Source organism: Teleopsis dalmanni, chromosome 2 (assembly GCF_002237135.1).
Source record: "Teleopsis dalmanni isolate 2A chromosome 2, ASM223713v2, whole genome shotgun sequence".
Classification (NCBI taxonomy): Eukaryota; Metazoa; Arthropoda; class Insecta; order Diptera; family Diopsidae; genus Teleopsis; species Teleopsis dalmanni.
Window position 1 is genome coordinate 146,849,229 of NC_051847.1, and position 15,272 is coordinate 146,864,500.

Here is a 15,272-nt window from a genome sequence, read left to right on the forward strand (position 1 = left end):
TCGAGTTCGAAACGAAACTGAAAACAAAAACAAAAACGCTTATTAAAAAACAAAAAAAAATTAAGAATTCAAAGAAAAAAGAAAAACGAAAAAATTGGAAAAATTTGTTGGTTGTTGGTTTTTAGCAAACTTTTCCTATATAATGACCTCAAATTCACATTAAATATGTTGTATTTATTTGTTTATACATTATAACAATATTGTTGCTAAATTAAAACTACACACAATGCTACACAAAAACAAGAAATCAGCATCCCTAATGCTAAATCACATTTTTTTCATGCGAACATATGCTTCACGATTTTTATATAATTTTAAATAAAACATTTATAAACCACTTGGAAAACAATTTGTAGCTAACAAAAATATACTCATTACATGTGTAAATATTAATTTTTTAAGAAATGAAAACCTTGAAAATTATTACCAATAAAAAAAAATGCTTTGCTAATAAGTTTTTCTGCACTTCTATCGCGGCAACAACAAACTATATGCATTTGTTGTTTATTGTTATCATTATTTTGTTGTTGTTTACATTTGACACTTGTCATACTTATCCTACATAAATTGTATGAGAGCAAAAATTCATTAATAAGTTAAAACGAGATGCCACCATTAAAAACAGTATTACATGTAGCAATATCGAAACATGTTTACACATATGATAGAGTGTGATAGAAACAGCTGTTAGCAAATGTCAGCTGTTTACGAAATGACAAATGCAGCTGATTTTCGAACAGTACTAGTTTAACGTATTTTTTGTTTGGCTGCAAATAATAACGCAGGGTTACCATTCGCTGTTTAATAAAAATAGTAATTGCTAGATTTAAATTTTTTTAAATTTAGTATTAATGTATAAAATTACGTGAAAATAAAACTATAATATATAAATAATTAATATAAATTATAAACAAATTAAATAAATCAACGAATTAAATTTTATTAATACATAAAAATAATAAATTTTAGTTTTTATTTTATATTTTTATAGACCATTACATACTATTTTTGGTCATAAAAAAAGAATAAAATATTTAATATAAAGCAAAACAAGAACAATAATATAAAGTAATATCGAAATATTTTGAATTGGGTCGGTTTTATAATAAATTATAATAATTATGAGAAAAATGATATTATAATAATATAAGTCATACAAAATAAAATAAATAATATACGAATATCGACAATAATATAGTAATATATTTTATTATTTGCATTTTTGTATCATAACATTACTATATTTTAATATATTTCCTTCTTTCAATTTATGCGTTGTTGATTGTATACAATTTATCAAGAAATCGTTTGATAAAATAATAAAATAAAGTCTTTTGTGTATATATATTAATATATCAGTTTCTTTTAATTTTTCACTTTTTTATGTATATGATATACTGCTTAAATCATACATTTAGTAATGTAGAATTTTAATATAGAACGCTAAACACATTCCGATCATTTTCATACTTATCTTTTATGTAGTTTTTATTTTCGTTATTATATTAAATTAATTAATTTTCTGTTATAATTATTTACTAAGTACATATATGCGTACAATAGATCCTATTAAGTCGTGGTGCATTCATAGCCTATTATTTAAAAATAAGTATATATATTACTTAAGCAATATACATATATTAAAAAAATATTCAAAATAAAGAAACTCTATTTTAGAGTTTATTTTAGAAAATAAAGTCAAAACACTTGCACTATCTTGACGAATGTTATGCTAGTATGTAATATTTATTTAACATATTACTTAATTAATTAAAAATTAAACTTATTTTTCAACATTAAGTGTGTTCAACAGCAAAAAACAGCAAGTTGTTCGCTTAAAGTTGCTAAAATGTAAGCAAAACAACAACACTACCTTCTCAATCTAAACTAGTTGATAAGTGGGCAAACATTTTAGCAACTACAGAAAAAAATATTACCAAGGGAATAAGCGAACTATAGTGAACCTTGATTGGAAATTTCAACAAATATTCCAGTCATATGTCAAAAGATTGTAAACAAAAATTCAAGCAAAATTAAAATGTTTCATAAATTGGAAAATTTTAAAAATGAAATATTTTAAAAATATGCAAAATTATAGAAAATAAAAATTTTAAATATATACAGAAGAAGAAAGTATGAAGAAAGTATAGTTGAAGTTTAAAATTTTTAACTTCCTAGTTGCTAACAAGTTTCTAGTTATTAAGGCATAAATATTCTAAACTATTTTTAATTTTGTTGTAAAAGGAAAATTTAAAATTTCCTGCATTCTGAACAGTGCTTTTACATGTATTCAAAATGTAATTTGCTTACATTATGTGCACATATGTAAGATTTGCTAATAATACTTGACAGATTGCAATATCTCAGATAGCGCCTATAGGAAGCAACTTAAATTCAATTTTTAATTAAGTTATTTGTTGAATAAATATTACATAAGAGCATAAAGCTGATAGAACGTTGATGCTAGACTGTACCAGTTATTATTAAATCATAATAATTTATTTATTAGAATTAATAATTAATTAATAATAATTAATAATTATATAATAATAATATAATATAATAATAATAATAATTAATTAATAGAATATTAAAAAACCTATAGGTATTTGTTTTCTAATTGAAATCCAGGGCCATATTTGAACTTCCCACCTTAAACATCAAATGAGATAATTTTTCTTAAGATTTTATAAGTTTAAGTGAGACTACATTGATTTATATATAGAATAAAGTAAAAAGAATAAAAAAGTGATAAATTATTTAATTTGAGAAATTTAAATATGTCCCTGGATTTCAATTAGAAAACAAATACGCAAGGTTTTTTAATATATGAATCCGACAAAACTGTCTTAAGTAGATTCAATTAATAACCATATTTCTATATTACAAAATCGCATGTTGTTTTTAAAATGAAATTTGCAATATGTTATTTATGCATATGTAGGCCGTGTGCGAGTTAGAGTAAATTGATGGTAAATTAAGGGAAGTAGTAAATTAGGTCGGTATGACTGCGAATGTTGGCATTTACTACAATTTTGAATAGGGTATATTAGATAAAAATTAGGTATTACTATTGTGAAAGTTTTATAAGATGTTTAATAAATAAATAAGTAAATCTGAAAACTTTTAACAGAGAAATAATAAATAAGTAAAATAAATAAGTGTAGTGCAAGAAATCCCTACGAAATTTCAATTTACTTTACCTCAATTTACTCGAACTCGCACACGACTGCAATAATTTTTGATATCTTGTAAAATTTATTTTAGTGCTTGGAAACCCTACATATAAGTTCCAATGTTTTGACTTTATTTATATTTTCATATTAAATAAGAAATATATATTTAAAAAATATTAAAAATATACCGTTTAAACTACATACATATATATAAATCAATTTGGTAGCAATTGTTTATTTCTTAATTTATTACATTTTCGACTTAGTCGTTTCTTATGAGAATATGTTTACAAAGCATGTCATGAAAAACTTACCAGTTTCTTGTTTTGCACTTTTTGTAGTTTCACACAAATAAAGAAAAATACTGTTTCTAATAAAATTAATATATTATAAGCAATCGTACTTATAACAATTATAATTTGTTAAAGCAAATTTTTTTCGAAATGTCACTTGAAAGTATGATACTCGCAATGATAGAAGCCAGTTGGTTTTAGCAGAGTTACCGCATTTTGTTGTCGTCATATTTTAATCAAAGTAATTGTCAAATAAAGTTAATAAACTATGAATTATATAAATAATTTAATACAGTTCTTTTAATTACAGTTTTTTATAAATTAAAAAACTGTAATAAATTTAACTAAATAATTTAATTTAAAAAATTGCACCCATATTTTTAGATATCATTGTATTTCACAAAAATTTATAACAATCGTAGTAATAGATTGATTTTGAATTTGAACTTAAATTAATTATTATAACAGAAACACAGAATTTATATGTATGCGAATATTTCAATCAATTCAATAAATATCACAATACTAAATGTACCAGATATAATTATATATAATAAATATGTATAAAACCAGAAATAATATACTTCAAATTCGTACTGTATGTAAATATATATACAATAAATTGCACTAATTATTTAATTAATTAACACAATTTATTTATATTACTTATATATTTTTATTATTATATTGTATTATGTATATGTACAAATACACATACAATATAAAATATATTAAAATATATATAGAATAAATTAAAAATAAATAATATATTTTACATATTATATAATATTTTTTATATGTTACATAATATATTTTTATATTATATAATATATTTATTATATATAATATACACATAATATATTTAATATATGATATAATATTTTTAAAATATATAATATATATATAATATATATTTAATGTGTTATAAAATATAATATTTTATACAATTTATAAGAAATTATGATATATTTCGTAATATATAATAAAACATATATTATAATATATACTAATATTATAATGTGTATCATATATTATTACAATTATAAAAATATATTATACTATTATAATAAATTTCAAATAAAAAATATAAAATATATACACTATATAAAATGCTTCTAAAAAATAATAATTAAATATAATAAATATAAAATGGGGACCTTATAGGAGTACTGCAAGGAGCATTTGAAGCTTCATAAAATGCGAATTACACATTTCTCTGTTTGTGAGTATTTTGATTATGATTAATTTGGATTATGCAATCAATTATATAGAAGTTCGTTTCACAAGAAATATTTAGAATTTACTGATGTCTAAATATTTGAATTTATCGAAAGGGAGGATAGTTATCTTCCATTATTATTAACTTCGTTTGCCGTGCCGCCCGATAGGTAATTATTAAAGTTTTCTATCTTTCGAGTTGAATTAAGGTAAATACTTTTTTTTACTATACTTGCTTACAATTCCAGACATTAAAAAGTTAACCTAAATTATGTGTTTTACAAAATTAATTATAGTTTGAATAACAGATCCAAAAAAAAAATGATATTACATATATAAGAAAATTTAGTTTGTTGTGTAAACTTTTTTCTAATTACTTTTTTTATTTAAAGGATTTAATTTTTCTGTGTTTTGCTTTAAAAATTATACGCTATATAGATAGTAAAATAATAGTACTTTACTTTAGAACTCATATCCTATATAAATAGAAAGGACCTCTAGCTCGGTATTTAAATAATTCTACTTTTCAACATGCTTTTGATTGCCGAATGTATTTATTTATTTATTTTGTCTCTAGCTCGGTATTTAAATAATATGCTACTTTTCAACATACTTTCATTATACAAATGAGAACTTGTCAACTCTACTTTACTCATTTCTTCTTATGTAGAATTGATACTTTTCATTTACTTCATATTTATTAAAAGTTTTATGTATAAAAACATTAATTAAAAATTTTCTTATATGTATATATAGAGAGTATATGATATTATATTATTTCAGTTATACACATGTAATAATATTAAAATTTCAAAATTACAATTTTTATGTCCCTAGTTTCGTACTAGAATAGCGTAAGCTGATAAGATAATTTGTGGAACTTGTTCTTCTTTTAACGGATACAGATCTAAGTTCGAAAATAGAAAATTGAGTGAACCAACCACACACTCTTAAGTTTATATACACAGACAGTAATTGCTTTTATTGCTTTGCCATTTTCTTTAGTATGCAACGAAATTGGCGGGAAAGTCTGTATGACTACTAGCTTTGGCTGTAGCTTAATATGCATGTACTTTGACAAATTTAGAGTCGAGAATATAAATCTATTATATTTGTTATATCTCTTTCAGCGAATAGTTTTAGATCTCCTTAATTGTACTCACTTATGCTTTGATTTTTATTTCTTTAAGGATGACATTCGAGCATTGGAAAAGTCTCTTAACACCTAGAGCATCGAATCTTTAGGTGGATCAAAAACAGAACAGTATGTTTTCCTTACACATGAATTAATCAGTTGATGAACGATTCTTGGGTAGCGCACTCTTGATAATTTTTTTATTGCTTTTACTATCCTTTTAGAATAATACTCGCGCATTGGAGATGTCTATTTATAGAGCCTCATTATGAGTAGTTTATTCTTAGAAGAATTGAAAACAAGATCAGTGCGATTTTACATTAAATGGACATTAATATTGCCCTTTGGAAATCAAAACCTTCACATAAATTTTAACAACTGAATGCTGTCGTAACTTAGTTTTATTTGTTAGTTAATGTATAAGCGAGTTAGTGTATAAGCGAGTTAATGTATAAAGCACTCTTACTCAATAGTGTCTGTGATCATTTAGATGTTCCACTGTAATAAGAGCTCCGTTGAATTCTAATAATAAGTTATTCAGATGATTTTATAGAAGTATACTTTTAAGACCAGCATATTTTTCTAGCGGAATATTTATTGTATTAGATTTGAGCGAGTGCCATTTCCACAGAATCGAACAACTTCTTTTTAATAAAAACCAGAAAATTCTTGAAGTAAATGATTTGTACTCGCTGAAATACTTTTACATTAATTGCATTTTGCTACTTTATATTAAATCAATGTAATCACAGAAAACTTAATAAGTGCCTCTATTGTTTTAGCAGATATAGTGCAAGTTTCAGTTCGGTTTCCAACAGTCAAATCCATATCTTGTCGTGTTAAGAACAGTGCCAGTAACCAGGTTCTTTAATAAATGGAAGAGATTCATTTTAAATATATTGAAAATTACTATTTTCTTTTTCTTAAATAGGTAATCTGTTGTTTTGGTAACCGTTAATCCTTTGAACATTTAAGTTATTATTATTAGCATTCCAATATTAGAAATAGGAATAAAAGGGGTACCAGCTTCCAACGGAGCGGAGCACTGCGACCATAGTTGATCTTTTGTACTGCAACACGCCCTAACCGAACAGAAGACATTCCACCTTCCGAATGAAAGGAAAAATGACGGCCATTGAAGACCTTCTAATGTCAGAAAGGACAGTAGTTTTTGACACAGTGACCTCCTCCTGACCCAGATCAAGGCTGGGCAGGAGGAGGAGTCTCTTCGGACAGACTCATTTTGTTAACGTAATAACGCAGTCCATAGCGACCCCTTAAATATCCCACCAGCAACCTCAACTCTGTTCTATTCCAATACTAAATCAATCATATCATATCATAAATCATTCGATCATAAATCATATTGTATTTTAATAGTGTTTACCTCTTCTCGTAAGAAAATATACTCAAAAGAGTTGAATGTTCACTTTCTCAGTCTCATTTTCAGTCATAGAAGAAGAAAGAAATAATAAAAATGAAGACATAAAAAACAAAAAATAGTACATGTCAAAACAATATGGTTCACCAGATTGGACGTATTTCATTTAGCAAATTAAATCAGTGAATCATCAAAATCTTAGAATGATCTTAAGAACTAAAAATATAGCATAAGCGATTTACTAAAACTATAACTGACTAACACACTAACTCAACCTAATCTACTAAAAGGTCAAACTTTGTTAAACAAAGGAATTTCTAGTACTATATATCTACTGTAATTGCGACAAATACTCTTTCAGTATCACATGGAAAGATATTAAAAACAATAACCCATAGATCTCATAATTTGTTATATATGTTAGTATCTCTATTTCTAATTAAATACTATATTAAATGTGACGTTTCTACTCAACGATACATAATTAACAAAATGATAGCACTGGAGATAAATTTTTAGTAGCAGGCTTGTTAGGACAGAGCTTTCTAAAAGTATGAAATCTGGACATTATATTACACATAACACAACATTTCTTATCAAAGTAGATCTGCATAAATATTTTTTTATTGCCAGATCATACAAATTATATAGCTAAAAATAGTTTTTGCTTTCGATTACTAATTTATTCTATATTATACACTTATATGATTCAAAATATTTCTGCTGAAAGATTACCCCAAGATTATCCATCTATTCGATCGGTAGTCTTAATAATTCAAACTCGTTTATTAAACTAAAATGATCCTCAATTTTTTTGAAACCTCATTTAATTGGATTTATAATTAATTTTTTTTTGCAATGGAATAGATTACATCAGTGCACCCAATTGTTATAATAGCAGTAGCCAAAGCGTAAAAATGATACCTCATTTACACAAACGATTAGACATATGTGTTTTCTTCTGTCTCCGAATATCTGAGAAATGCCCATATTGTGCATTCACAAAGAAGAAAAAACGCTTTCAGTATGGTAAATATGTAATTGCATACAAATTTCGTGAATTCTCGACAGACAGACAGACGATCTTAATTTAAATTCTTTTATTTCATCAAAAAAAAAATGCATTGATGCACAAAGACTATAGCCTAAAGGCCCATTAATTCAACCCCTTTCCTTTGATGGTTGTGATTGTGCAAAGAAATGGAAAAACAAATTTTTGTGGTTCCTTGGCATATTTTGGCACTTTGATTGAAGAATGCAATTTCATTCCTTAATTTTTAAATTTAAATTCTTCATTATTGTAAAAAATTTTAACAATACCATGAGTTTTTTTTCAAACGACTATAAAAAAATTGATTATGAATCAGTTAAAGGGTTACTTCGATTTGACCAATAAAAAGTAATAAGGGAAGATATCAAGCTTTTTTCATGTATTATGTATGAGTTCATGTACCTCGACCTTCACATGAAACTCTTTTCTGTTCTGTTCCTTTCAATGTTGATGAGTCAATAGATATTATAGGACCACTAAGATTCCCTTCTATGTAATTGGGACAATAGTCTTACTCTAAATAGTCCGTCAAGCGCGTAAATATATCATACAATATTTCGATTTTTGATATAAGAAAATATTTAAACCAAAAAAATAGTGTAAGAACTTCTTACTAAGAAGTCAACGATAGTGATTTTATCATTTCAAATAACTAATTTTTGTCGCAGGAGGAAGAGGAGGAAAAGGTACAAACTTTATTGTAAAGAAATAATCAATGATATTCGTATATTTATGATACAAAAAGAAAATCATTTGGCTTTTTTTTAAGGCATACCCTTATTATTCTAATATTACAGCTCAATCAGAAATCTTAACAATTCTCGAAACGATTTGAAAACAGGAAAGGAATACCTTTAATCAATAGTATAATCTAATGCGGAAACTAACTGCACCAAATCTCTTAACTCGTATATAAATATTTGTATTCTTAAGATCTCGAATTTAGTATATTGTAGCTCTGTAATCTGGAATCAATAAGTTACATTGAAAGAGATATTCCTAAAACCAGAATTGTAATACTATATATGAGGTAATTAAGATGTTCTAAGAAACGACATAGTGGGACCCTATTCCCCACTAGGGAATATAAAAACGAATGCGGTTTTGGTTTGATTAATCTCAAGTAACTTTTTTAATTAGAAATTCGTTTTAGTGTAGTTTTCATTTTCGATTGGTAAATCTCGAGCGAATACAATACTTGAGATTAATTTATAACACTCTAGATATTTTAAAAGGGTAACAAGATTATCCTGAAATTAACAGTTGTTTTAAATGATTAGACAAATAAAGTGTGATTTGATTCGATATATGTATGTATTTATGAAAAATATAGACGTGTACTAACACTACTATTAAAATATTAGAGTATTCTAAAAATGTTCGATTGAACAATAAAATTTGACTGATTGAGACTGAGTTCACATTCACTAATCGAAAACACCATATTTATATTTGCATATAATAATTCTAGAAAAAAGGATTTATGTTTGTAGACTTAAGATTTGCTCATTTGAAAGTGCTTTGTCACAGCATTTATATATTAATTATAATAATTTTAACATATTGAATGTAAATACTAGTGATGACCAATTAAGTCGATCCTCACGTCCTTTGACTAATACGGAAACATAAACCAGCTCATATAACTTCTGAATTCCCAACTCAAGTAGGAGCTTCTGAAGCATATATTCTTCTTTCCAGTCTGACGGAATTATGTGACTGGTTTATATAATGCAATGTCAGTTAATTTTGACTTTAGTTTTGTTATAGTGGAAAATATAGGATTCCTTCTTTTATGAAGAACCCAACTAACGATATCATTTTGTGAACATACACGTAAGCAATGACTTCTAAATTTACTTAGTGATTCTATTATAAATCACTCATATAGGTTTGGGGATTCAATAAGTAATTTTAATAAATAATACTAAAGCATATATCATATGTTGTTTTTAATGTAAAAAAATATAATTATTTATAAACATTTTAACGTGTAACATGTAATTATACAAATCAGAAAGTTATTTTTTAACTATATGTACATATTATATGTACCTGCATGACTCTGTTATATAAAATAAAATAAATGAGGTCTTAAACACATAGTTCACAGTTTACGTGTACCATATAAATTAATTTTATATATCAATAATAACAAACAATTCAAAATTACTTTTTTCCGGCTGCTGTACAATCTGCATAGCTGAGTAAGTAATCGCTTTAACTTCTGTACCTTGTGGATGTTTACCAAGTTCAAAAGGTTCACCATAACAACGACAAACAATTTCAAAATTTTCGATATCGAATTTTGTGATTTCCAGTTTTTTACAAATTAAAAATGGTTCAGTTGAAAATAAAAACAGAAGTTCATCCAAAAAGTGAAAGAGTAAGCTCTCCAAATCGTCACCTTTCATTTCGACTTCAAAACATTGATGTATCGTTACATATTCCAATTCGGTCATATAACCAAACATAGCCATACCGCATTGTTCGAAAGCTTCCTTTAACGTCGTTCCCCAAGAATGTAATCTGTAAATATAAATATTACTAGTGTTGTAGTGGCGCTATAAATAAGCGAATGTAAAGAAAGATGAATAAGTCTGTATAACTTCACAAAATTTCTAGGAAGAACATTAAACAACTCACTAACTGCTTGGAGGAGAAGAAGAAAATGAAACATTGGAAACGTGGTATATATGAGACAATATATACAACACAGAGAAAAATCGAATATATAAATTTAAAAATCCTACAAAGAACATTGGGTCATAACAAATTATAGGTATGTTTTAATTTCTTTCGATTGGAAATTGCTTAACTTCATTCCAGCTTTTCCTATACAGTCACAGCTCTGATTTAATTTATGTATTACATAAATAATCTTGTGTAGGTAACACAAGATTAAAGGGTAATAATATAGAATAGGCTTAATGATTTATCCTGCTAGCTTGCTAAAATGTAACCAAGCATTTTCATTTTCGGATCACTACTTCTTCCAAACATTCAAAAAAGTGAGGTTTGAAATAATCACTGTGATACTATGACAAATACATGGGTTACGAAATGAATAGGTGATAGTTGAAGATAGGAGCAGAGGGATAAGGGAGAAGACGTGGATTGTGGATGGATGGGAACAAAAACCATGTTATACGTGTTTAAAAAAACATATATTAATTGAATGCTACATACAAATCTTTAAACTACGAGAAACACTTGAAGAATTGTTGCAAATGTGAAAAATCAAATTATTTGCGATGTTTACAAAAATATTTAATATCTACAAGCGCGGCTTGGAAATTGGATCTTTTATAGATTTATAGTTGTAGAAAGTTTCAACATCATCATTTTTTACCCATTCAATAAAATTTTAGACTACAACGGTTAAACTAGACTCATTCATGGCTATTATCTACTGTTAGTATGAATGTATCACTTCATGTCTCAAGTTATCACTTCATGTCCAGACAATTTAACTATAAGAGAGTAAATCAACTATTGCCATTTGAAATCATGCAACTATATAGCACTCCTGCTCTTTCAAAATCTATTCATTTGCTTTGAAAGTAGAAAATGAAACACTAGCTAATATCAACAGCTATTTTACATTGTGAAACAGGCTTAGAATTTAAATTAAGCATTTATAAAAATAAATCATTTATTGCATCCACAAAGGCCACAAAACACAACAAGCCCGAATGCAGCACTACTCTCCATGATGCCACCTTATATATTTTCTTTGCTTATACCACACGTTAATTTGAGCCCTTCTGATCTGATTCCCACTCATCCAAATAGTCAGGTTCCTTTACCTAAACCCACGGTATTTACAATTAAGATCCAACCACATGCACGACTTTCCCTTATTTCCCTCTTCTCACTCTATCTTTACCCAATCACATCCTAACCCAAGTATTCATATTTTAATTTCTTTCATGTTCCCTACTATACGGATCATCACTGATTCCAACAACTACAAAGATATCAAAAACCAAAATATATAAATAAATATGGACAAAATTTTCCAAGGAAGGAGAAGCGTTGTGATGATTAAAATGAAGTCTTTAATTAAGGTTTATATATTATACCTGTTTAACGATAACTGTGTTTTATCAAGCAGTTTATGATTTGATACAGGTTTAGAATACACCTTCCTGTACATGTCGTATCAATTAGGATTCGTTTAAGGGATTGCCAGTTGTTAAATATGAATTTGACAACTGGAAGAAATATTTGCTCAAGTAATAAAGGATCACGACTCTTTTTTTAATGTTCCTAATGTTAAAGTTTTTGTAAGCATTTAGGTGCGTGGATTTAAAACTGTCTCCATTGTGACAGCGCTAACTGCCACAAAGTCCATATTAACAAACCGCTCATACTGCATGCATCGTGACTCATAAGAACTACGGAGAACAATACTTATCATCATTAAAAAGTATTAACAGTAATCAAGAAGCAATCTTATTTAGCTATTCACACTATTTTAACACCTGCAACTTAATCTGAACTGAATCTGATTTCAAAATATATGACAAATCGTACAGCTGAAATCTTTCAGACTCCTTCATGAAAAGCGCGCAGCAACACATTCCATATTGTTTGCTTTAAGAAGCTTTTTCAAAATTGAATTAATAAACCTTATACCCTCAACTAATCAATTAAGTGCCATTGAAACAGAAATAGTTCTTCTCGATTCCTTCAACTATAAAAAGTTATTGACTTTGAATTAGATAATAAGTTCATTGCACTTTAAATAACTTAAAACAAGTGCCTAATATATAAATATATAATAAATAAATGCACTTACTGTACATCGGCAGTGTGATCCAAATCTGAAACGAATTATGCGTTATATTAGAAAATTATGAAATTATGTGTTCCCACAAGCATGCGTTCAAACTTACATTCGTATTTAATTTCTGGTAAAAAAAAATTTTCTTTACTAAATGGCACTTCCATTTTTAGTTCTTCTGTATTTTAATTTTCCTGAAGTTTGTTTTTATTAGTTTACTATATTTGTCAATGATTTATTTAGTCATATATTTTGTAAATTTTTAAATGAATCACAACCCGGCGTGTTTACCTTTGTTGATATACCACCATCAGGAAAAACAGCTGATCTAAACGTAATAGAAAACATAGACTTTCTACTTAAAACATAGAATGTGTGTACTAGATGAAAACAGTATTGGAAAACTCAAAAACAATTGTCAAAGTGGAGTCTATATATATTTCATACGAACATTGTTTTTATATTATTTTTATATAAAATATGTTAATTAATTATTAGTTAAAAATAAATTAATTAATTTTAAAAAATATATTATAAGCAATTGAATATAAATTCATATCTATGTATATTGTTATAAAAGTATATTAAATCATATTATTTATGCTATTTGGACATTTGTATTTTTATTTATTATTTATAATCAATAATTTACAAATTTCTTCAATATTTTATAATATAAGAAACAAAAAAAAAATAAATATAGAGCTATATTTTTCGTCAATGGAATTGGCTTCTTTTACTTTATTCAGACACAATTTGATTTAGTAAAAATCTTTATTAATTCTTCATTAGCGCTAAATAAAAATTTCGTTGCTGTACAGAAAACAATTTAAATAAAAAATAATAATAAAGTTTGAGTAACTTTGTTGCATTTATTTTAAAAGAAAATATTCATATTAAATGGTAGAAAAATATTTATTTTAATGAGACCGACGAAGTATAAAAACACTAATATATTAGTGTTTTGAAACGCTAATATATTAAAAATGTAAAAAAAAATCCATCATATAATTTACAATAAAGTGAAAAGTTTTCAAAAATCTTCGTTTATTTTATAATTAAATAATTTTTTTTTTGCGCTGTCTGAACACAGTAAAAGGCAACAAATTATCATAAACATTCTTTTTGGAACTATTGAAACTGAATTTATTATTATTTAAATTTTACAATATACAATACAATTTTTTTTTTTATATATTTATTTATAATTACATCTGCCTTACTAAATGGCAATAAGTAATTGGGAGAATTTTAGTATATAAAGATATACAGTACAATAACAATATAATACAATCAAAAAAATTTGCCAAATATATCATTTAGTAATGATATACTTATTTGTTTAATAATATTATATAACGTACACAAAATATATATGTTTAAAATATAATATGTAATATAAAAAAAATTTAATAAATGAAAATATAAAAATATAATAAAAAATTAATATATAATTTTTATTATATAAATATTTAATTCTATTGACTAAATATTATTTTTATTATTAATTTGTTTGTTTAATCATTTAATCATATAAATGCAGATGATCAAAGATAATTTTTTTATTTTCAATAAATTCTTAATTATTGTTTTTTTTAGTATGAATTTTATAGTCTAATATATAATTAATATAAATTTATTACGTTCGGTAACGAAACTACAAGCGATGGAAAAAAGTCGGATTTTTTTTGAAATTAGAAGAATTTTGAATATTACTTATTTAATGAGTTATATTTTCTTCAAAAATTTTTAACCAACACAATTTGTACTAGATCATTATTATATAGCTGTATCACTCAATAGATATGCGCTTAAATTAGATATAGTATAGGTTTATTCATTACGTAATAAAATTGGAATTCATTGGGAACTATTTCAATCCATCAATAGATAAAATGCTGTTAGTATATGTCTGTAACGGCAATAACAATATTGTCGGAGATCGGTTTGGATTGAAGGCCTCTCCGAAGACTTTGTGGATATTAATCATGACATTGATATACACATTGTAAAAGTAACAAATATCATTACGATCTAAAGTTCTGATGTTTGGATACTTACAAAAAACTATGATTGATAAATTTGAAATAATATCATTAAATACCACTTTGATGTGAAATTAGTAACAAAGGCTGAAGTTACTACCAATTTCCTTTTTTAAATGAAATGATTTCAGCAGGTTTATTTTTTTATTAGTTTATGTTACATAAATTTTTAAATGATCTGTAG

The 15,272-nt window shown here is 25.7% G+C and overlaps 1 protein-coding gene across 1 annotated transcript; it reads right to left on the minus strand.

The window, feature by feature from the left end:
* Positions 1-10,225: 10,225 nt before the first annotated feature.
* LOC119681802 (protein archease-like) lies at positions 10,226-13,343 on the minus strand. The gene is made up of 3 exons (XM_038095091.1): positions 13,156-13,343; positions 13,059-13,083; positions 10,226-10,783 (listed from the first exon to the last, which is right to left on the minus strand). The coding sequence occupies exons 1-3, from the start codon at positions 13,208-13,210 to the stop codon at positions 10,393-10,395; spliced, it is 471 nt and encodes a 156-aa protein (XP_037951019.1). The 5' UTR covers positions 13,211-13,343; the 3' UTR covers positions 10,226-10,392.
* Between the last annotated feature and the right edge of the window lie 1,929 nt (positions 13,344-15,272).

Coding starts and splice junctions, on each gene's coding strand:
- LOC119681802 (XM_038095091.1), bottom strand. CDS start 13,210: ATGGAAGTGCCATTTAGTAAAGAAAATTTTTTTTTACCAGAAATTAAA. Junction 13,084..13,155: donor ACCAGAAATTAAATACGAAT/GTAAGTTTGAAC, acceptor AATTCGTTTCAG/ATTTGGATCACACTGCCGAT. Junction 10,784..13,058: donor GATCACACTGCCGATGTACA/GTAAGTGCATTT, acceptor TTATATTTACAG/ATTACATTCTTGGGGAACGA.